General features: G+C 38.2%; 1 protein-coding gene across 5 annotated transcripts in view; it reads right to left on the minus strand.

The window, feature by feature from the left end:
* Positions 1-13,864: 13,864 nt before the first annotated feature.
* LOC111142425 (protein inhibitor of activated STAT 2) overlaps positions 13,865-23,660 on the minus strand; it is a 90,991-nt gene continuing 81,195 nt past the window's right edge. For 2 of the 5 annotated variants that reach the window (XM_022495489.1, XM_022495491.1), the window contains exons 13-14: positions 20,374-20,411; positions 13,865-17,694 (exon numbers count right to left, since the gene is read on the minus strand). In XM_022495489.1, the coding sequence (XP_022351197.1) occupies positions 17,515-17,694; positions 20,374-20,411 (218 nt within the window). In that variant the 3' untranslated portion in view covers positions 13,865-17,514. Of the gene's footprint in view, positions 23,195-23,660 lie in introns of all 5 variants that reach the window. The other 3 variants (XM_022495490.1, XR_002640262.1, XM_022495492.1) reach the window with 3 other exon arrangements.

Genomic DNA, 23,660 nt, shown 5'->3' on the forward strand with positions numbered 1-23,660 from the left:
GTGACGAAGAGAAGAAAGGGAAGGAACGGGTCATTTCCTCTTTTGTAGAATGGAGTTCCAATTGATTTTCTGGCACAGGCAGGGTCATTCCTATATTATTTGAATTTTATATTAACACAATCCAGTCTTGGTACTGTAATCCACTGTTGGTAAACATGTCACTACCCTGACAGATGTTCACTACTTATCATCATTATGATGAGTTCATTTTTTAGGACGAACACTATCAAGGATAGCATTTTTCAAATTGAAAACAAGACTTTAAAGTTATCACTCTATTATATTTCCCAACATTCTTAAGAAAGTGAATGTTTTTATGACAATGATTGGAATGAAATAAAAATAGAGGCGGGATTAAATCTCATTTTTCTGTCACAAACTCTTCCTTATTAATGACTTCCCTTCTGCCTAAGAAAGGACTGGATTTATCCTTATGACTGCAACAATCAAAATATCCAAAAAATATGTCCAACAATTGTGTCTTAGACACTAGACATCGGGCAGCAAAGGACAGTGATCCTCGGGAGTGCGGAAGCAAGTGGGGTGCACCATACTGCCTAGAGAGATTCTAAGCTGCAGCACAGAGAACCCAGGCAGAGCCCAGGGGAACCCCCCCGGATTAAGGAAATAGAACCAAGAACCCAGAGAGCCCAAGGTGGTGAGATCTGCAAGTCAGAGTGCCAGAGACAAGAAGTGAAGCAGAGAGGCACCCCCTAAGAAATTCATCCCAGTAGTTATCAATAAATGCATGTGAGGAAAGTATCTGAGGTTGGGGAAAGAACTACCTGGAAGAATTAGGGGGAACAATGCTTAGCACTCCCCCAGGGCCAGGAATAGTTCCTATCCCCAAAACCCAGAGTGTAAAACCTCATCATTCAAGAGGCACTGGGCCCAATAACCAGGGAGATCTTGCCTCAGTGGTGGGAAGAGTTAGCTCTAGAAAGAGCACTGTTCTGGAGGTGTCTAACAAATCATAAAAGCAAGGCCTGAAAGGATCAAATGTTTCCAAGTAACAAAACTGTATCCCATGGCAATGCTCAACTATATTCATAGGAATACAGATATACTCAGCACTTGACAAGGTAAACTGACAATGTCTGGCAATAAACAAAGATTACCAGGCATACAAAGAGGCAGGGAAACATGACCAGTAATGAGAAATAGCAATCAAAACGAAACCACAACACACCCAGGTGTTAGAATTTTCTGATAAGGACAGTAAGACAGTAATTGTAACTTTATTCTATGTGTTTAAAAATCAAATAACAACTTGGAAGAGACTAAAATTAGACCCCATATGAACTTCCATAGATGAAAAATATTCTGAAAGAAATTACCAGATGATCAGTCATGTTGTATTTAAATGTTAATGAAGTCATATACGCCTCTTAGATACATAAGGACAAATACTGTTTCTCAAAACTTTTCTTTTTCTTTCTTTTTAAAAAGATTTTATTTATTTGACAGAAGGAGAGAGTGAGCACAAGCAGGAGGAGCGCAGGCAGAGGGAGAGAGACAAGCAGCCTCCCACGGAGCAAGGAGCACAATGTGGGCCTTGATCCCAGGACCCTGGAATCATGATCTGAGCCAAAGGCAGACACTTAACCAGCTGAGCCACTCAGGTGCCCCTCTCAAAACTTTTCTTTAAAAAAATATGTGTAGGGGGCGCTTGGGTGGCACAGTCGGTTGAGCACCTGATTCTTGATCTCAGCTCAGGTCTTGATCTCAGGGTCATGAGTTCAACCCCCTCAATGGGCATGGAACCCATTTAAAAAAGTAAAAAATATGTGTATATACAAATCATGTATAATAAGACATAATGTGAAATATATTTTTTACTGTGGTCACAAGTGAAAGTTTAGAATCACTAATGGAGGGCCTTGTAGGTCATGGTAATAACATTTGTATTTTATCTTGAGTGAGCTGGGAAAACACTGAAGGGTTATAAGCAGAGCAGTTATATGAGTCAATCTTGTGTTTTAAGAAGACAAATCTGTTGCTATGAGAAACTGCCGTAGGGAGGCTAGGATGAAAGCAACAAGACATGTTGCCTACAATTACAGTAGTCCAGGTAAAGAGAAAGATATATATGCAGCATGACCATCCCTGCTCCTCACCATGCAGCCAGACTGTGTAATTACCTGCTGAGACAGGACATTTTTCTCAAGAATTAAAAACCTAGGCTTCTGTATTCCCAGCACACAGCTGCTATGAATGAGAGACAGCCCATCAGCTCTGAAAATATGCAGTCTCTCCAAGTCATTATATAAATCACTGAGAAACCAGTATTGATTCATGTTCCACACATTTTAGATCAAAGTTCTTTTTTATCTTTTAGAGTGAGTAGTATGTGCACACAGTCCAACCTGTAGCACAAAGTTATTATAAGGGTCAGATGAAATAACGATGTAGGACGTACAACTCTACATTATGTTTAAGTTGGAATGCTATTACTACCATGTCTTCCCTCATTACAATAAAATGCCTTTAAGGACCTAATCCTATTGCTAGAGCTTTCCTTCTTTAACTGAAGACATGAGTGGGGATGCTTTGAGTCAAGTGACCATTTGATGGCATGAAAGAAAAGGGCTGACTCGGAGGTTAGGGGGTGGGAGAGAAAATGCTGTGGGCTCTCACATCCTGGACAAGAAGAGGTACAACCCATGAGGAAAAAAGTTTAGAACAGCTGGGAAACTGGCATGACCAAGGGAAATGCTGCCAAATTTGGCTTAGCCACAGCTCTACCAGGGAGGGAAAGTGTTACTTCCTTTACCTCTCAACTTCTTCACTTAATGTTGTAGACATGCCCAAGAAATAGAGCTATAAATAGTGTTTGGGAGGAAAACTGGCATTAAATATTATTATTGAAAATAAAACCCGATGCTTCTGCTTGAAGCCAAGATGGAAGAACAGGAGTCAGATTTAGCCCTCTACCTGAAACAATGAAAAAAAAGTGTGAAAAAATAGTTCTCCAAGACATTGGATGTAGGGCAACGAAGGAAAGCAATCCAAGAGAGATGGGGAAACAAGCCAGATGAGCCCTATGGTTCAGGCCACGGGGCAAGGAGTGGGAGGAATGCAGGAGGAAGCCAAGAGTCTCCTTCAAAAGTTGAAGAGTCCAGTCCAGCATGAAAGGAGCTTGGAAGTTGTCCCTCCCACCATAGCAACAGGAAGAAAGCTCAAACTGAAAACCAACAACCCTTCTAGATCCAGCAGACAACTATTATCTCCCCAAATTGGGAGAGATGGGCAGGCAGACACAGAGAGAATCACAAGCAACCACAGTAGAAGCCCAAGAGCAGAATCCATCACAGGAACCAAAAGGGAGCCCATGTCACCCGGTATATCATGTCTGACTTTCAACAAAAAAAATTATGAGGCATACTAAACAAACCAAAAACACAGTGTGAAGTGATGGAGCAAGGCCCAGAAACAGACCTGCATATGGCAAGGATACCGAAGTTACCAGGTTGGGACTTAAAGCAACTTATGATTAATAAGGTAAGGACTCCGATGACACCATGTAAGAATGGATAGATAGCACAGGAAGATTAAAAAAAAAACCTCTAAAAATGAATCAAAAATAAATGTTAGAAATAAAAAATTGCTGTCACAAAATAATGCCTTTGATGGGCTCATCAGTGCATGGGACATGGCTGAGTACAGAGTCAGTGAGCTTGAAGAAATGTTAATAAAAACCTCCAAAATGGAAATGGAAAGGAAAAAAAAAAAAGGAATGAAATAAAAGAAAGAGAGAGAGAGAAAACAGGAAATCCAAAATCTGTGGGGCAGTTATAAGGGTATAACATACACTTGGTAGGAATACCAGAGGGTAAAGAAAAAGAGAAAGGAACCAAAGAAATATTTGAAACAATAATCACAGAGAGTTTCCCAAAATTAATGAGACACCAAATCACAAATTCAGGAAGCTCTAAGAACATAGAAACCACACCAAGCATATCATATTCAAACTGCAGAAAATCAAAGAGACAGAAAATCTCACAAGAAGCCAAAGGAAGAAAACATCTTACCTATATAGAGGAGCCATCATAAGAATTACATTGGACTTCTCTTCAGAAACCACGTAAGCAAAAAGAGACTAGAGTGAAATATTTAAAGTGATGGGGGAAAAAGACCTGCCAACCTAAAATTATGTCACTAGCCAAAATAACCTTCAAAAGTGAAGGCAAAATACTCTCTCAGATAAACAAAAATAAAGGGAATTTGTTAGCCGCAGACTTGTCTAGCAAGAAATATTAAGAGAGATTCTTCTGGAAAGAAGGAAAATGATACAGGTCAGGAACTTGGATCTGCTTAAAGGAAGAGTATTAGAGGAGGCCTACATGAAGGTAAAATAAAATCTTTTAGTTTTCTTACTCTTATTTGAAGAGTTTGTTCAAAAAAATAATAAAAGCAATAAAATATTCAGTGATTATAGCTACAGATAAGTTCACTGAAGGACAGTAGTACCATAAGAGGCAGAGGGAAGTACTGGGAATACTCAGTATGAGACACTTCTATTACCTGTGCAGCAGGACAGTATTACTTGACAGATGACAGGGATTAGTTGCAAATGTATATTGCAAAGTCAAGGGCAACCACTAAAAAAAAAAAAAAAAAGTTTTTTAAAAAAGGTAGAAAACTAGGGTGCCTGGGTAGCTCAGTGGGTTAAGCCTCTGCCTTTGGCGCAGGTCGTGGTCTCAGGGTCCTGGGGTCGAGCCCCGGCATCGGGCTCTCTGCTCAGTGGGGAGCCTGCTTCCCCCTCTCTCTGCCTGCCTCTCTGCCTACTTGTGATCTCTGACAAATAAATAAATAAAAATCTTTAAAAAAATTTAAAAAGGTAGAACTGACATACTGCAAAGAAAAAATGAAACATAAAATGCAGAAAAAGAGGGAAAAAAAACCCATATAAGATGGGCAACAAACAAAGCAAAAAAAAGAAAAAAGGCACATATTGACCCATGTATATAAAAAATCACTTCGAGTGTCAATGGTGCAAATGCACCAATTAAAAGACAGACTACCAGGGGCGCCTGGGTGGCTCAGTGGTTAAAGCCTCTGCCTTCGGCTCAGGTCATGATCTCAGGGTCCTGGGATCGAGTCCCGCATCGGGCTCTCTGCTCAACGGGGAGCCTGCCTCCTGCCTCCTGTCTCTCTCTGCCTGCCTCTCTGCCTTGTGATCTGTCTGTCAAATAAATTAAAAAAAAAAAAAAAAAAAAAGACAGACTACCAGAGTGAATCAAAAACAACAAAAACAAAACAAGGCCGTACTATGTTGTCCACCAGAAACCCACTTTAAACATAAAGACACAGATAATAAAAAGTAAAGGAAGGGAGAAAGATGTACCATGTTAACACTAATCAAAAAAAGCTAGAATAGCCAGCTCTATCCATTTCAGGCAAAGCACACTTCAGGAGGAAAGCTACTGGGGACAATGCGGTTATTTCTTCAAGAAGACAGAGCAGTCCTTAATGTGTCTGCACCTAATAGTAATTTAAAATAGTTGAGTTAAACCAGACAGAACTCAAGGAGAGATGGATACATCCACCACACAGTTGGAAATTTTCACACCTACCAGTAGCGAGCAGATCTAGCAGGCACAAAATCAGGACGCGAGGACCTGCATAGCGCCATCCACCAGATCTAAGGGGCATCTGTGAAACACCTCATCTGACAACAGTCTTCAAGCCCACACAGACACTCATCAAGAGTGACCACATTCTGGGTAGAACATATCCTAGCAAGTTTAAAAGAACAGAAAACATATAATATGCTCTCAGACCACAAGAGAATTAAATTCGGAAGCAATAAGAGTGGATGCAGGACCCCCCCCCCAACAAAATCTTGGAGATTAGATTGCATACTTCTAAATAACATGCAAGCCAAAAATGTTCCAAAAGAAATTTTAAAACATTGTTAACTAAATGAAAATGAAAATGCCACTTATCAAAATTTATGGGATATAGCCAGTTGCACACCGGAGGAAAATTTATACCACTGAATGTATATATTAGAAAAGAAGAAATATCTAAAATCAACCATCTAAGCTTCCACTTTAGAAAACTAGAAAAAGAGGACCAAATTAAATCCAAAGTGAGTAGAAGAAATAATAAAAATTAAAGAAGAAATCAACGCAATTGAAAATAGGAAATCAGTGGAGAAAAACCAATGAACACAGCCTCCTTTCCCCCACCCCAAAGTAGTTAAATTGATAAACCTTAGGCCAGGCTAATTAGGATAAAAGGAGAGAAGATACAAATAACTCATAACAGAAACAAAAGAAAGACATTTCTGATACCATGGACATTAAAGGATAATAAAGGAGCACTCTGCACAATTCCATGCCCACAAATCCAATAACCTAGATGAAAGGAGCCAATTCCTTGAAATACATAAACTACCAAGATTCACACAAGGAGAAATAAGTGATCTGGATAAGCCTATATCTACCAAAGAAACGAAGTTGGTCATAATTTAGCTTCCAAAACAGAAAGCACCACAATGTTTGAATTCTACCAAACATTTAAGTATGAAATGATACAATTTCTCAGAAGCAGAGGGAGTACTTCTTAACTAATTCAATGAGGCCAGCATCACCCTAATGCCAAAACCAGACATTACAAGAAAACTACAGACCAGTATCTCTCATGAACACAACTGCAAAAATCTCCATGAAATATTAGCAAATCATATGTATAAGAAGAATTATACATGATGACTGAGTGCAATTTATTGAGGTATGCAAGGCTGTCTCAACATTCAAAAATTAACATAATCCATCACATCATGAAAAGAAAAACACATGATCGCATCCATAGATGCAGACAAAGCATTTCACTAAATCCAAGACCCATTCATGATAAAAATGCTCAGCAAACTAGGAAGAGAGAAGAACTTCCTGAACTTGATAAAGAACATTGACTAAAAACATACAGTTAACATCATACTTAGTGAAGAGAAATTCAATCTTTCCACTAAGATCAGGAACAAGGCAAGGATGTCACCTCTTACACTCTGATTCGTATCATACTGGAAGTCTTAGGTAATGCAGTAAGACAGAGCTGTATAGATTAGGAAGGAAGAAATACAACTGTCTTTGTTTGCAGGTGACATGATCGTGTAGAAAATCCAAAATAATGGACAAGAAACCTCCTGGAACTAATAAGTGATTAAGGAAGGTTGCCGGATGAGGATGAAGTCAACTGCTTTCTTATACAGCAATAATGAATAATTGGAATTTGAAATAAAAATACAGTACCATAACACCAAAGGAAAACAAATAAATATTTAGATATAAACTTAACAAATTATGTATAAAATCTATTCAAGGAAAAAACTGCAAAACCCTGAAGAAAGAAATCAAAGAAGATAAATAAATGTATAGGTATTTCATGTATATGGGTATGAATACTTAATATTGTTAAGATGTCAAGATTTTAAGATGTCAAGATGTTTTCTTCAACATAATCTATTCATATAATGATTCATATAAATCCCAATAAGTTATTTTGTAGATATTGACAAGCTGATTCTAAAGCTTATAGACAGAGGCAGAAGACCCAGAATAACCAACATAATATTGAAGAACAAAGACAGACACTACCCGACTTCAAGACCTAATATAAATCTACAATACCCAAGACAGTGTGGTATTGGCAAAAGAATAGGCAAATAGACCAACAGAAGAGAATAAGGAGCCTAGATGCAGACCCATGCAAATACAGTCAACTGATCTCTGGCGAAGGAGTAAAGGCAATCCAATGGAGAAAGGATAATCTTTCAATAAATGGTACTTGAATAGACATCCACATGGAAAAAAACATCCAGGCAGAAGCCTTATACCCTTCACAAAAGTTAACTCAAAATGAATCACAGACCTAAATGTGAAATGCAAGGTGTAAAACTCATAGAAGGTAACATAGGAGAAAATCTAGGTGATGTTGGGCTGGGCAATGACTTTTATATACAACACAAAAATGACAATCCATGAAAGAAAAAAAAAAACTGCTACACTGGACTTCATTAAAATGAAAATTTAAATTTTAGAATTAAAAACTTCTGCTCTGCAAAAGACACTGTAAAGAGAAGAGATTATAAGACTCAGAAAGACATTTGCAAAACATATATTTGATAAAGGACTGGTTTCTAAAACAAAAAACTCTTAAAATTCAATAATAAGAAAATGAACCACCCAACTAAAAAATGGGCAAAAGATTTGAATGGACATCCCACCAGAGAAGATGTACAGATGGCAAATAAGCATATGAAATGATACTTAACATCACACATCACTAGGCAATTGGGAATTAAAACAGTGAGATCCTGCTATATAGCTATTAAAATGGCTAAAATTCAAAACACTGACAATGCCAAGCACTGACAAAGACGTAGAAAACATGGGAACTCAAATTTGCTGCTGTAAGTGCAAATTAACTGCATTTATCTTTCTGACTCATTTCACTTAGTGTAATACCTGCTAGGTCCATCCATGTAGTTACAAACGGCAAGATACCACCATGTTATGGCTGCACGGAATTCCATTGTGTGTGTATATACACCTTTATCTGTCCGTCTACTGAATGTATTCAATCTGAGGTCACTTAGGTTGCTTCTGTATCTTGGCTACTGCAAATAATGCTACAATGAAGATAGGGGTGCATATATCTTTTTTGTGAATTTGTGTTTTCATTTTCTTCAGGTAAATACCCAGAAATGGAACTGCTGGATCCTTTGATCTCTTTTTAATTTTCTGAGGAACCTCTAAACTGTTTTCCATAGTGACTGCAATAGACATTTCCACGGTGCACAAAAGTTCCCTTTTCTCCACAGCCTAACACTTGTCATTTCTATCTCTGTTGACTTTGTACCTCCATTCTCATCGCCTTCCCACTTCTGGAACTGGCCATTCCACTTGGTTCTCAAAAACAAAAGCAAAACCATCATATGAAAGCATTATACTCTCTGCTACCTAACGGACCCAATGGTGTCCATATCCATTTCTCATCTGCATGATATGGAGCCCAACTTCCCTCTCTTGCTCAGGGACCTGATGTACCAACGATCATGGCCAACCCCCACTGTACTAACCACATTCACTTCTCCTCTCCTACACTATCTTATTAGTATTGGAACATGAGACTCAAGTTTTTTTCCATCTTAAAAAAAGAAATTCCCTCCACTATACACATTTCTACTGCGACAACCTCAGCCTTTGTCAGAGCCAGCTGAGTTGTCTGTATTTGCACACTTCATTTCTATACTTTGCCTTCCTCGTCCCACTGCAACCTAGATTTACCCTCATCGTTCCACTGAACTTGCTCTTGGTGCAATCACTAGATATGGCCAGGTTGAGAAAACCAAAGGAAGATACATATTATCTGTATCTTATTCCAGGATGCATATTCACTCCTCCCCCACATTTTAATGAGCTTCACCTTACAATCAATGCAACTGAAAACAATGGGTCATAGTTTAGGCTTCTCTTCGTTTACACAAAGCTGTTGCAATCAGTCAGGTATAAATTCAATCAAATACAGTGTTTCTAAAGTTGGTTCTTCTACTGGATGCTTTTTACAGTATAGAAACTTTTATAAACTCCACTGACACTTTCTTCTTCTTGGAGTGCTCTATTGTTTTGGACTCTGCTATCACTCCTGATTTCCTTTCTACCTCGGGTGCTCCTTCTGTCTCTTTGCTGTGCTCCTTCTCTAGCTCTCTTCTCACTCATTGACTTCTCAGGTTGAGGTCCTGCATTTTCATGGTTTCGATACTGCCCGTATGTGATAGGATAAGCCTGTTGCTCATCTAACGGCAGGTGGGCATGTCTTCCAGAGACTTCTGATTATCTCATTCTTATTCCAGTTCCGAAGTACAGACTCCAGTGATTTGGGTCAAGATGCTATTAGCCTTGGGAGACGGGTTGATAAATTAGAATTACATCTACAGTTGTATTGTGTAACTCAGTGTGGCGTCCCTGACCCAAGATGAGTGGTCCTATGTATATAGATCACACAAATTTCCCAGTCATATATGCACACAGGAGGCTGGGTCTGCAAGGGGGTCATTTAGGCTTTCAGGTTTAAATATAGTACCTACTTACACATTATTATCCTCAGTGCACCCTGCCCTAAAATTCCCCATTCCCAGTGCTTGTCCCTGTAAGATTCTCGAGTCTAGGTCAGTGCACTCACTTCCTCCCAAACCCCAAGCATGTGTCACTTCTACCATCTGCCCCAAACATGTTTTCCTCTCTTGGTGAACGCCTGCTGCTCAGCTGGTAAATTATTTCCCCTGTCAGCACAAGTCAAATACAAACGGTTACCCACCACTTCTTCATTTACAAATATTTATTGAGCACCTAATATGCACCACACACCTTGTTAGGCTCTGGGATGCATGTGAAGTGAGATCACCCCTACCCTCACAGAGCTCACAATCTAGTAAGGGAAACAGACAATACACAGTGAACCAACAATGAATAAACAAAGGTTGTGAAAAGTGCCATAGAGAAATATAAACAGTGGTATGATAAAGGACAGTTAGGAACCAACTACTTTTTAGACAGAATGATCGCGGGCGGCCCGAGGTGGTTAAAGGGGCGATTTGAAGCCTGCCTCGCCACTTACAAGCTGCAGGACCCCAGGAAAGTCACACACCTTCTTGTGATGTTTCTACATTTACGAAATGGAGACAGACAGACTCCACCAAGGCTGCCATCAACTGCTAATGATCGTGAGAACTGCTCAGAGCCTTCTCACTGCTAAGGCCCTGCCGGATTTCTTGCACAAACGTGCAGCTATCCTGACCATCTTCAGTTCTCTTGGCGAATGATCAACTGCCATGGTCCTACTCATCGGGAAACTTCTCTGGGATCAGTCACTTGCCTTAGCTATGGGCTACCGTAGCATCCTCTACTTTCCCTTTTACCGCTGCACTGTAATCTCCCTATTTCGCTCATCTTCATTCTAGTGAATCACAACTTGGGTGAAGGTAGGGATTTACCTGCCTTGTGTTCTGAGTGCCTGACACAATGTCTGGCATGTAACACAGGACCTCATATTTGATGGCTGATACTTCTGTAAGCCAAAAGCAGCAGCAGAGAGGTGAAAGACATTCAGAAAAGAGGGGGCTGATGGAGGAAGGTCCTGAAGAAGACAGGAGACAAGAGTCAGAAGTCCATGGGGCTGAACTGGCCCTCGGGCCCACCTCATCCTCTGAGACTAGGATGAAGGAGAATGAAGATGGGCACACATGGAGAGAAATCATACTGGCAAACTGCATCTTGAGTGCATTAGGAAGCAAGGTCATCTGCGGAGACAGATGTGGTCTGAAAAGAAGCAACGTTTGTAATAATCGACAAGAATGGGCAAAAGCAGCATGTGATGCTAAATCAAAGGATGGATGGGTGACCCTGAAGGAAGGATGTGGGGATACTTTCAAGGCTGTAATAATGGAGGAGCAGTGTAAGGTGGACAGGAAGTACAGAGAAAATACAAGGGGTGAAATATTGGTTGGGTGTTTCGGTGCAAAAAAGTATCGGAAGTAACCAAAAATCTCACAAGCTAGGCTGCTGGATGGATCACCCGTCAAAACACTGAAGACTACAAAGTTAGAGATGGCAAGAAACACTGTGAGAAAGGAAATGAAGCCTCAGCAAATTCAAGCACATGGTCAGGTTACTTGACAAGAGTATAAGTAGCTAACGGAACTTCACACAGGCTGCAAATGGGGCAGATTTTCATCAGAGGCCAGGGGAGGAATTACTTAGAAATTACAATAGAGGAAGGGCAGCAACCACGCACCTCTTAAGGTATGTGGAATGTGAACACGGCCCACAATGGTGAGAGGTGCAAGGTATGGCCAGGACTTGAGGTGACAAGGCAGTGAAGAGAAAAATCCAGAGAAAAGGTGGGGATGCAGCTAGCATGGTTTAGCAGGGGGAGTGGAAGGGCAACTGGGAGGGACTAGAAGATCTATAGAATGGAGACCAGTGAGAGTGAAAACAGACAAGGCAGGCCACACATCTTCAAAAGACTGCAGAAAAACAAACATGAGTTTCAAAGGCCCTTCCCTTTTGAAATCTCATGCTTAACATCGAACTCCTCATTGCTTCCCCTAAATGACTAATGCCCTTTTTAACTGCATCCTCTCTCAGGCTTGAGAAATGGGACTCAGCCCTCACACCTCTATCTATCTATTCACGCCACCGAATCTGGAGTCTTCGTTTGAAATGCCTCCAGGGTCCACTCCTTCCTTATTTCTGTGGCCATCCCCTAAAATCAGTTCTTAGAATCTTAGGTCTAGATTCCCAGATAGCCTGATTAACGTCACTTTGATTTAGTCAGAGGGCTTTTGAGATAGGTATGTTTCAGACTCCCAAGTCCACTGAGAAACTTAACTTAAATCTGTTCCCTCATCTGTAAAACAAGGACCACACCACTTTCCTTTGTAGGGCAAACATAAGGAATGAGACATTTTTGTAAGATTCTTAGCACAATACCTGGTAGTAGGTGAGAATCTTTGATTTTTGAAAAGCTGATTGGGAGCCCTTTGAAGCCTGGGACCAGATCTTTTATTCCACTGTATCCTACACACATTTCTAAGACATACTGAGTATGTGAATAGTTCGATGAAGGCCAAAATAAGAGCCATATTCTATTTTATAACACAACCCTCTTCTTCACTTAAGAGTTAGGCTTTGAGAACACAGAATGAAAAAGCTTTAAAAGCCATTCTGGAAATAAAAAGCAGTCTGGGAAATTATGTGGTATGTCAGTCAAGAAAGTAATACACCTTGAACATTTGTCATGGCAATCTGTTTTGGGAGGGGGGTTGTTTTTGCCCCAGAGCTGCCCTTAGGACTCCACGAAACACGAAAGAATACAGAGTGAAACGAGCAAAGCTTGGCCCTGCTTTTGTTGATCAGCCTTACCACTCTTCCAGTTTGGGTTGGACTGCCTTTGGCTCAGGAGATCCCACTGGCTTTGGGGAGCTCAGAAAGCCCAAAATGGAGCCTATAAAAAGAGGAAAAAAAGAAAGCTGGCTACTAAGGGCTGGCCCTAGGTACAAATAGTTTAAAAAAAAAAAAAAAAGTGTGAGGCTTTAACTAAAAATAGAAAACATGGTCTGACAATGGGCTATTTCACAGGGCAAGTAGAACTATGTGAAAAATTATCTGGATATCCTTAGGCAGGTGTATCTGCCACACGTCGAACGGATGTAGTTGAAACTAAGACACCCCAGGAAAATCTCTGCCAGTTACTTCCTTATCAGCCCAGCTCACCAGGATCAGAAAGGTAGAGTCGTACTTAGTATAAATGCCAACAAAGAGATGAATGGTGCATATTCTTGGAAAATATGGCTAAAGAGTTTTCTTATATCATATGGAGTACGGATCAGTAATATCATGTGGAAAAGTGAGTCAAGAACCACAAAAGTGTTTGTTTCCCTGACCCAGAAATTCCATCTCTAGTAATTCATCCTAAGGAAATAACTTATACACAAAGACATTCACTGTAACTTTATGAGATGCAATCTAAAATGTCCAATGGGGAAAGGGGATACGCATCAGGGCACATCCAGATAATGGAGTATCATGCAATGAATAAAAGTTGACAGTTTTTAATGACATGTAGACCGAGGGGAAAAAAACAAGACACAAATTATATTGAGAATGAATAAAGCTATGTCAAAATACGCACAAGTAGCAGAGAGACGGCAAGAAATACGCAAAAATATCAAAGTGCTTATTTTTCTTTATACTTTTCTGTATTGTCTAATTTTTCCACAATGAGCATATATGACTGACATAAACAGAAAAAACAAAAACATGATTGAATCAGGCAAGCATTAAAGAAGAATGGGCACTTTCATATAGCTTTATTTGTTTCTGCTAGGAGTTGGGAGTGTGGCTCCTAATAACAAAAAAAAGGGGGGGGGGCTTACAAACCAGTCATTCATTTGACAGGAGCATCAGACTCTTAAAAAAAGCAGAGAAAGTCTTAAATTTTTTTCCACAAGTCTCACCATATTCATGTAGAACTGCAACAGAAAAAAACGGTGAATCGGACTGAATCGTCCATCACTGACCTTACTGACAATATGCTCCCACAGCACATGGACCCAGGGCCACAGAACACATCACACCCAAGTTTAAATGAAAAGAATTAGGAAAACAAGCGTTTACTTAGAAAAAAAAGGGGGGGGGGTAAATAGTTAACGCTTTTGTACCAACTGGGAGTTAAAGAGAAATAAAAAAGCATACCCAAGAATTAAACTAATGTTTAATTTTTTTGTAAAAATGAAATTTACTTAAGAAGACAAAATGTAACTAATGAATACTTTATTAGCAAAAGGAAAACAAGCTTGGTTATTAAATGACTAGTATCCAGGACTGGCCTGAAGGCAGAATGCCTGAAAGGTTTAATGTCAAGAAGTCTTTGTTGAATACCATTTCACCTAAAATCCAAATTTACTCCTCCTTCAAACTCGTTTAAGATACTACTCTAGGGAAACTTACTTTATGTCAAGAGGCATGGCTCAACTTACTTAGACTTACAACCCTCCCCTAATCATACTATTTTCATCCTAGCTTTCCTGAAGTACACTGTAAATGCCACATAACCTAAATTTAACGCTATTATTTCATTTGGCTTTATAATTATTCTATGGCAGATGCCAAGTATTTTTACCTTCTGGTAAAGGCATTTACCTCCTTCTGGGCAGAAATGGAAATTAAAAATCCTAAAGTGGCTCACCTAAGGGTCAGAAAGTGAGTGAATGTCAGCAGAGTTTAGCTGTGAAGCTATTCTCAGCACCAGGTCCGTAGTAGTCAGGAGTCACCAAAGCCAGGAAAGCTCTTAACATTTCTACATGAATAAGGATCAAAGCCACAGGCTGCCTCAGTGTTTTAAGAGGAGACCAGTAGGTGCAGTCTGCAGTTTCCTTCCTTAAAAGATCTCTACATAATCACTAGCAGGCTCACATCTACGTAACAGCTAAGACAACCTCCTCTGAAACTGCATTACGCTGGGTTACGCGGAAATCTGGGCAAGTAAAATAAACTACTAAACAAGTCAGGATCTTGGGAGAAGTATTTGGTGACCATGCTTTAAAAAAAAAACAAAAACATAACGACTCAATGATCATGCTGTTGTAAGGCAAAAGCATAAAGAAAAGTACTCACCCTCAAAGATGCATACATAAAAGCCCCAATTTTAAGATTACAAACTTAAAAGTATATTTTTAAAAATGTTAGTCGCCTGTATAAATTATAATTTTATGTAATTTCAGTATAAAGCACCAAAAATGAACACTAAAACTGTTCACATAAAATCGTAGAAAGGAAACAAAGCACAACTATAAAAAGCACAGAGGTATCGGTTACAAGAACCAAGTAAATAATTTCTATGAATATATTTTCATTTAACCTTATAAAACTTTGTTGATTACACTGGGGAGGGGGAGTCCAAGAATCTAAAGGGTAACAAAATGGTAACAAATATACATCATTTATTTATTAACAAATTATATACCACACAAATCAGAGTTACGTTTTCTATCTGATTACAGAGTTAACAGAGATTGCATCTGTGTGTAGAGCAGCAACATAAAATCTTACGAGGAACAAATTCTCTATGTGGACCAAAGGCCTGTAACATGAACTAGAACTCTAATGACTACGAAGGTGAAACTGGCAATGACGGTGCAACTGCTGCAAGAAGATTCTGGTTTGTTTCCATGTTCTCAATAGTAAGCAGCTCTCCAAAAGAAAGAATGCATTAAGTAAAGGGATGATGGAGCCAAAGGAGATGATGTAAAAAATCACATGAAATTAAATCAGTATAAAAGGAGCACAGCGCCATGAAAACTCGAGGCATTTAAAAACAAAAACCACCCAAGCAGTGACAAGTCAGCTTCCTAGAGTTCCACCAACCCTGAAGTAATGCAATGTGTCCCTGGTCTAACTGAACTCGATCTTTTCGGCTGGGCACTTCGGTCTGAGGAATCAGTTAGATTAGTCATTTTTAAAAAGGGTTTTTTATTTTTAAAGTAGACACAGTTAGGGAGAGAAAGATAAACATTAGAAAATTATTAATTCCTTGAGAACTCAAAAATTTAGGGAGCCAAATGAAACAAAGGGAAATATAAAATGTGGATAGAAATGTTTCTCTAAGGGTAAAAGTCAGTCTCCTGGGGGACTGAAAATCAAGACCACTCTGAGTGAGTGGTTTTCAAAGTGGGCTACAGGCCCATCCTCCCCCAAACCTCCTTATTTTATATTCACACACTTCTAACTTTGTGTGTCCTTTGTGGTTATTTACTTCTTTAAAAAAAAGGAATAGGAAATCCAATGCAGTCCCCATGCCTCACCGTTGTTTGTGTCTTCTAATTAAGTTTGAAAATCATCACTGGGACTGTACTGGTGAGAAATGCGTGACCAGAGTTCTAAATCATATCCGCTTTGTTAGTGTCACTAAAACATGAAAAGTTTCAACAAAGACTTGTATATTATTCTATAAAATAAATGAGCAAAAGCAGTTCCTAGAAAGAGATTAAACTGTTAATCCCACATCCCCGAAATCTGATCTTCTACTGCCTCAAAGCTCACAATGTTCCTGGTCAGTGTAAGCAAGACTCTAATGAACATTCTAGCCACAGGTTACTCCAAAAGCATTTCATTTGACATTCAATAGCTGCACAGAATTTCTTTCTCGGGAAGGCAAGCCCAATTTTGTAGAAACCTCTAGAATGAGAATGGACAATTACCAAAAATAACACGCATTACATCAGGGCAGAATATGCATAGTGTTCTTCAGCACAATCACTGAAATCAAGCAGCCGATTCCCAGAACTTCCCTTTGCAACTGCTAGCAAACAACATCAAAGTGTAAATGACAACCAGGGAAAAATAAGTAACACAAAGGCCATTTTTCTTTGATGTAATCAGGAAGAAAAGGGGAACTGCAGGAAGAAAAGTGGAGCCAAGCTCTGGCCACTTAGCAAGACTTCATTATTCGATGAAACAACAAATCTCCGTGGAAAGGACTCATTCAGCAAACATGACTTCCTTCCATGTATTTTTCCTTCACATCAGGTTAAACAAAAGTTGCTGTCATTTTAGAATCATTGATTACATCCTTTTTTAGTTAGAAAAAAGTTTACTTGAATATTTACATAATTTTATTGCTGTTTATTACAACAAAAAAAATTTTAACTGATGTGTGTAGAATCCATCCAGTAACATAGGAAATTGAAATCCATCTCTGGAGAAGATACAGTTAGAGCCGAAATGTATCTGATGCTCAGAGTACAGCATGGGTAAGAAAAATCCTTGCATGTCATTTGGTTCTTGCTGCAGTCCTCTGTGATCATCTCTCAGAAAGCAGAAGAATCCATTTGACGTTTCAATAAATATCAAAGTAATTGTTACCGAAAAAAATAGCTTCCACGGACCAGAGATCCAAGAAAGAACAGTTTCGATGAATGATTCCTAGAATCGAGTGAGTCCTCCTTTAGTCCAATGAGATGATGTCAGGAATGTTACTTCCACTGCTGGTTATGACCCCTGTCTCACTCCTGCTGCTGGAGGAACTAACATGAGTACTGCTTTCATGGGGGCTGGTGGTGGTGACAGACGTACTGCTTGCTGTTAGGGGTGAGGTGAGACTATCCAAAAACATAGGAGGACAGTACTGCTTGAAACAAACAATGATGCCGATGAGGAAGAGGCTACATTGATTTTAAATAAAGAGACTAGAAATCGTTAGATATGTACAAGTGATAGCCATATATTTAAATCCCCATGGGGTTTAGAATTTCTCAAAACTTCATATCTTTGGATAAAAGGTGGCATGAATTTAGTTATCTATTCTACTGTTTAGTGAGTGTGGCATATTTTTCATTTTCTCAAATCTATGGAGAATTAGTTGAGCAAGTATATAGATACAAGTATAAAAATGTCGACAACAATAAAATTATTTAATAGTAAATACTGGCCCCACAGTTATGACTCATACATAACCTCCAAAAGAATTTGCTCACTAAATGTATTTATACCAGGTTTAAATCACACCAAAAAGGCTAGCAAATACTTATTTCTAATGGTATTAAGAAAAAATGCCAATGCGAAATTCAATAATTCTTTCAAAATTTACTACCAATCAGACTTTTCAAGAATAATGTTAAGATCAAGCAACTCAAGAGTGTGATTTGAAGCCTCTGGACATGCATGAAATGATACCTGTGTAATCAGGATCACAGCGTTCATTCTGAAACAGAGACTACATGCTAGCTAACTACCACTACAGGATGTTCAGAACAAAGAAGTATCCCATATAACCTCAAAATTTTGGAATAAATCTTAAAAGAGATCTAATCTAATCTTCCTTGTGAGACTCAATACCCACCCTCTGAGAATTCATATTTCAAGTTTCCTTACCATCTTGATCGCTGACCCCCATATTCAAACCCAAGTTTACTACTCTAATATTGCCCAAGAGGAGTAGAGAGACAGGAGCTAACAGTTTATGTCACCACAGAATATTTTCTGTGAGAAAAAACAGCACTGACTTTAGTAAGTGAGGTCCAAAATATACACGAGAAGCCCTAAAAGTTGGTCTTTAGATTAACAGTATCAAAGACGATCAGTAAGGATATCCTATCAATATTATCAATTCTGTAAATTTCTCAGCCTATCATTAGACTTAAATCACCAAACAGGAATTTAAAACTGAAGCTGTTTCGACTACATGATCTTCCAAAAGATCTTAAAACAGCAACGACAGCCCCAGGCTTACACTGCCAGTCAGTGGAAGAGCAGCAACCAAAACTCAGGCTGCTTCACCGAAAAATGTAGTTTAGTGATTAGGATGGGTAACGGTCTTGGTTCATCAATAAAATGAAAGTCATGCACAAAGAGATCAAAAGGATATTGGTTAAGGGTGGGGGGGGGAGAAGGAATAGTTCTTAAAGAGCTTCTCAGAAGCTCTGAAGAGAGAATTGTAAGGCATTAAACTATTTTAAAATCAGATCAATTCTAATTTTCCACTAATATTGAGGGAACAACCTGGAAAAAAGGCCAGAAACTTGCATTTTATTTCTACTTCCTCTCAGGCTGTTTTCGACTGCCTGGTAATAAAAAGGTCCTCTCCTGCTTATAAGACGAAGGCTAGACACCGCATCCTGCTGTCAGTAGGCCCTGCGAATTCTTGTAACACTCGGGCTGCAGCCATTTCACCTCTAACTCTTTCTGTGTAACTGGCACATATCTACACAAAGATAACAGGGCTTAAGGGGGCACCATGGAGGTAAAGAATACTAAGGATTCTCAGGAAAACTGAAGGCACCACCTCACCCTTCTACTGGCCTAACAAGTAAGTTAGCCGGACTGACAGTATGCCAAATAGCACTATGAAAACAAAACCCCCTGGGTTCCAAGATCATTTTTTTTAAAGGATGATTCTCATAAAAATCAGTAATATTATAAGCCTGAAGAATCCATTTCCTAGAAAAACATACAGCTACCTTTGCTACAGAATCTACTGATATAACAAAGTCAACTCAGGGTGAGAAGAGATTCCTCATTCCGCACGTTAACCTGGGCCCAAACACCCAGTGCTGTTTTTGTGATCAGATACAGAGTCCTGACACAGAAGGCCGCTACGAGACTTAGCAAGCTCTGAGGCTACAATGCGGTGGTCTGTGGGTCTTCTTCTGGCCCTCCCTACTCTCAGCAATTCTCTCCAAGTCTGTTTCCCTCCCCCACTCCCTTCTGTTTCTCCCAAGCCTTTCCCTCCTCTGCTCTGCCTCCGCTATAGGCCTGTCAGTCCAGGTGTGCTACAGGTCTTCACGTTGGGACTCTAGGATACTCGAGTTTCTTATCGTTGGCAGAGAAAACAGGAATGACTGGTTTATAGCAACTTCAGACTGGGGCAACCCCGACATCTGAATCTGACTGCCTCTAAACACAAGGAAGAATAAAACTAATGATTCAAACCTGTTGAACCATCTTCCACTCTATTCTACATACAGAACGAGTGTTTCATAAATAATCTCTGTCAAGTTTTAACTTCCAGGGATCATTGCTTCCCCTCATTTTAATCACTCAAGTGCTTGTAGGAAATGCCAACTGATTATTACGCTGAATAAAATGTAATTAAAAATTCAGATATTAAGTCAAAATAACATAAATTTAAAAATAGCAACTTTCTTCCTCCAAATAAAAATGTGAGATATTTATATAGTAATTCCTTTCCATCAAGTTGAGTAACTGAAAGTTGACTGTCCTGATTTTATGCAACTGGTCATTTTTAGTTAGTATGACATAACCAACAATCAAATACAAATTAGTTGCTTAAACTCAGGGTACATACCTGGGGATCAACTGGAATAAGGGAAAGAAAATCCAAACCTAAAACAAAAATGCTTTGTTAATAGTTGTCTCATATTTTGGAGACAAGAATTATTTCCCAAAATCATTTTGTATTTATCACGAGTCATAAAACATTTGGGTAAGTGCTTACCATTCTGCCATAGAGAAGTTCAATAACCACAATCAGTGATATTTAAAGTGCATAAAACCCCAAAATGAACATATTCCCTCACAAAACAATTGGAAAGACCACCTCCCAGAGACTTAAAGGGACCAGTCCAGAAATTTCCAGAAAAGTATGACCAGTCAAAGCAAACTTTTCCCTTTCATCACTTAACAAAATGAGAAGCAATAAAAATGATGAGAGAATGATCTGGATTCGGACCATTAAAAAAAAACATACTTAGGCTCTTAGGATACTTCACATTTATTTTTTAGAAATACACCACATTGAGGTTCATCTAAAATATCACTTCTTAAACAGATGTCTGTTTCATGGATCGCTCTCTGTCACCCTGTCCCCACATCAAGAGTCGTACACAGTTCAACGCTCTGCACAAAGCAAGCACTTGGTTAACTGCTGCTCACTAACAAGTCAAATCTTAGTAGGGTTTACTGGGTTATTAGCTAATGCAGTTTTCTAAACCAAAGATCTGGGATTCTCCAATAATGCTTTAAAAACAGGAGTGTGGAAAAGTTTGCCCAGTAATACAACTTCGAAGTATTAAAATTATAACAATAAATAATAGTAAAGTTTCAGCTTTGAAAAGTCTAGCAATAAACTTCAAAATCAGCCCCCCTAAACCTAAATTTTAAAACATTAAAAAAAAAATTACTAGGTATAGGTCAGTGAGACAGGCCAATTTTTATATGCTGGCATTCAATGTCACCTCAAATATAACAATCATACAGAATAAAAGTCTGATATTAGACTGTTACTCAAAATAGAGAATATTCGTTGAAATGATATTGAAAATATTTAATAACCAGTATGAATAATTTATACCTCTTTTAAAGTATATTTATTTCCTTATAATCTGTAAGGATATGATAAAAAGGCTTATCAAATGATACAAGCTATAGCACCAAATATTTGAAAGAAATCACTCAGTTTCTAAAGCATTTTAAAAACTGCTGATACGGTTTTTCACTCCATAGGCCTGTCACTAGCTTTATGATACAACAGAGCCTGAGCCAACAATGGACAAAGGGGAGCACAATGAACTTTTCCCAATGACTTCCCCGTTATACTGATAATCAGTAGATGACATATCTCAGTAAGCTGAGAGTTTCTCTTCACATTAATGATATTATTCAGTAAATCCTCCACTTCTGAACAGCATTTCAAAATCTTTCTAGCCTTTACAATACCTTCTGAATTTTATATACTCAACATTTCTATTACTGAGTAAGTCACAAAGATAGTTTACTGGCATGACCTTTAATTGACTTAATTTTATTAATTTGGTTTTGCTTCAAATGGTGTAGCATTTTTCTCTTTATAACCGCTTCTGCTTTTTATAGCCTAATTAATTTTATATGTTCAATCACTTTTAATGTTTGTCGAATCACTCAGTCCATTTGAGTAACTTAAACCTTTTTTATAAAGCTGAAGAAGAATCTTACTATCTTTTGCAATGTTGTGTACTGAAGCCAAATCAGCTAAAATATGCTCGTTTTCTAAATGTGTAACTATTTCCACTTCAAAACTGCAATTTAAATAAAAGACACAGGCTTGATATAATTTTCAGACTGTCTGTGCAGTGCCAGCACTGGAGGCTGCCCATCAAGGGGCAAAGATTCCTCAGATTTTCATTATTTCAATTACCAGCTCTTCGGAGGTACTGTCATTCTCTTTGATGATCATTTTATGTGTGGCAGTGGATAGATACTGATAAACGATTTAAGACATTTACTTCCTCTTTATCTTTTGACACCTTATCCAAGGATAACTGAATATGGTGACTTCTGGTATGCCATAATAAAACAACTAGAAACGTTTCTAAGATCAGTTGAAACTCCTGACTGTGTCCCGTGACACAGATGCTCTCCACACAAAATCCAATGTTTTAATGTAAATATATCTCACTGAACCCATTTTTTCCTCAAACACTAACAGTGAAGTTTGATACAGTATTTCAGATGTTACTCCTTCTGACAAAAAACTCACAACTATTCTCAAAGTCTTGCATCTTAAACATTTTAAGTATACTATTAAAACTGCTATATGAAATAGATGGGAGTTTCATGAATACGGATTAAAATGTTACTGCCTTGTTTTGTAGTTTAGTAAAATGCTGTTTTCTTATTTCACCATAATTTCAATTACAGCCTGTTATACTGATATATTTTTATGCCCACCCAAGTATTTCATGCCTGAAAATGCTCAATTATTTTTAACTAAAAAGCAGGCAGTGTTAAAATTCTGATGGTACATTCTAAATGTTTTATTTTATTAACACTGAAAAAAGTGTAGTTTTTTTTAAGTGCTTCTTTATGTGAAACTGACTCTACATGTCTTATTAATAACACCACATTTTCCTTACTTGAGTCATGAACTTTAACAAAACATGATAGCTACATAATTAAATATGTAAATGTTCAGCACTTTCCAATTTTAATGATACAACTTTCGAGCACCATTCGCACCTGACAATATGGCACTAGCAATAATAAGGCAGTCATATTTTTCTTGAAATAATCAAGCTGTTTTCCATTCCATAAATACAAATTATTTGTTTTATTTTGTATTCATTGTTGCACAGTATCAGGAGGTGTTCCAAGCTGCAGTTCATTATTAATATCATTTCTTCTTTGTTCTCCTGCAGATTCAGAAGATTCACGTTTATGATGTTTAAAAGGAATGTTAAGAAATGTATTAAAACTTTGTCATTGCTCCATTCTTGATGTTCTATTTAATATTTTATTATAAATTATGAAATTTATAAATATCAAAACTCTGCACAATAGGACTAATTACATAAAAATTATGCACTGAAATAAAACCAAAATAATTACTAACTACAAAAGAGCACATTGACAATAAAATCAAAGTAAAAACTAAACTATTTAGATGTAGTAATTGCTAATATATGAATAATAATTCATAGATGATGATAAACTGGAAATTCTTCTGTTCAATTCATCAACTGGTAAGAAAGCATTTCGACACTTAAATAGCCAGGATCCCCATACTGGTCTATACTGGCCAAATATCAGCCCTGCATCTTGGTGTTAGTTCCTTAATACCAGCTTGAAATGTATTTTACAAAATATACAGTTAACATA

This window comes from Enhydra lutris, unplaced genomic scaffold (genome assembly GCF_002288905.1).
Source record: "Enhydra lutris kenyoni isolate GAN:26980312 unplaced genomic scaffold, ASM228890v2 scaffoldscaffold8, whole genome shotgun sequence".
Lineage (NCBI taxonomy): Eukaryota > Metazoa > Chordata > Mammalia > Carnivora > Mustelidae > Enhydra > Enhydra lutris.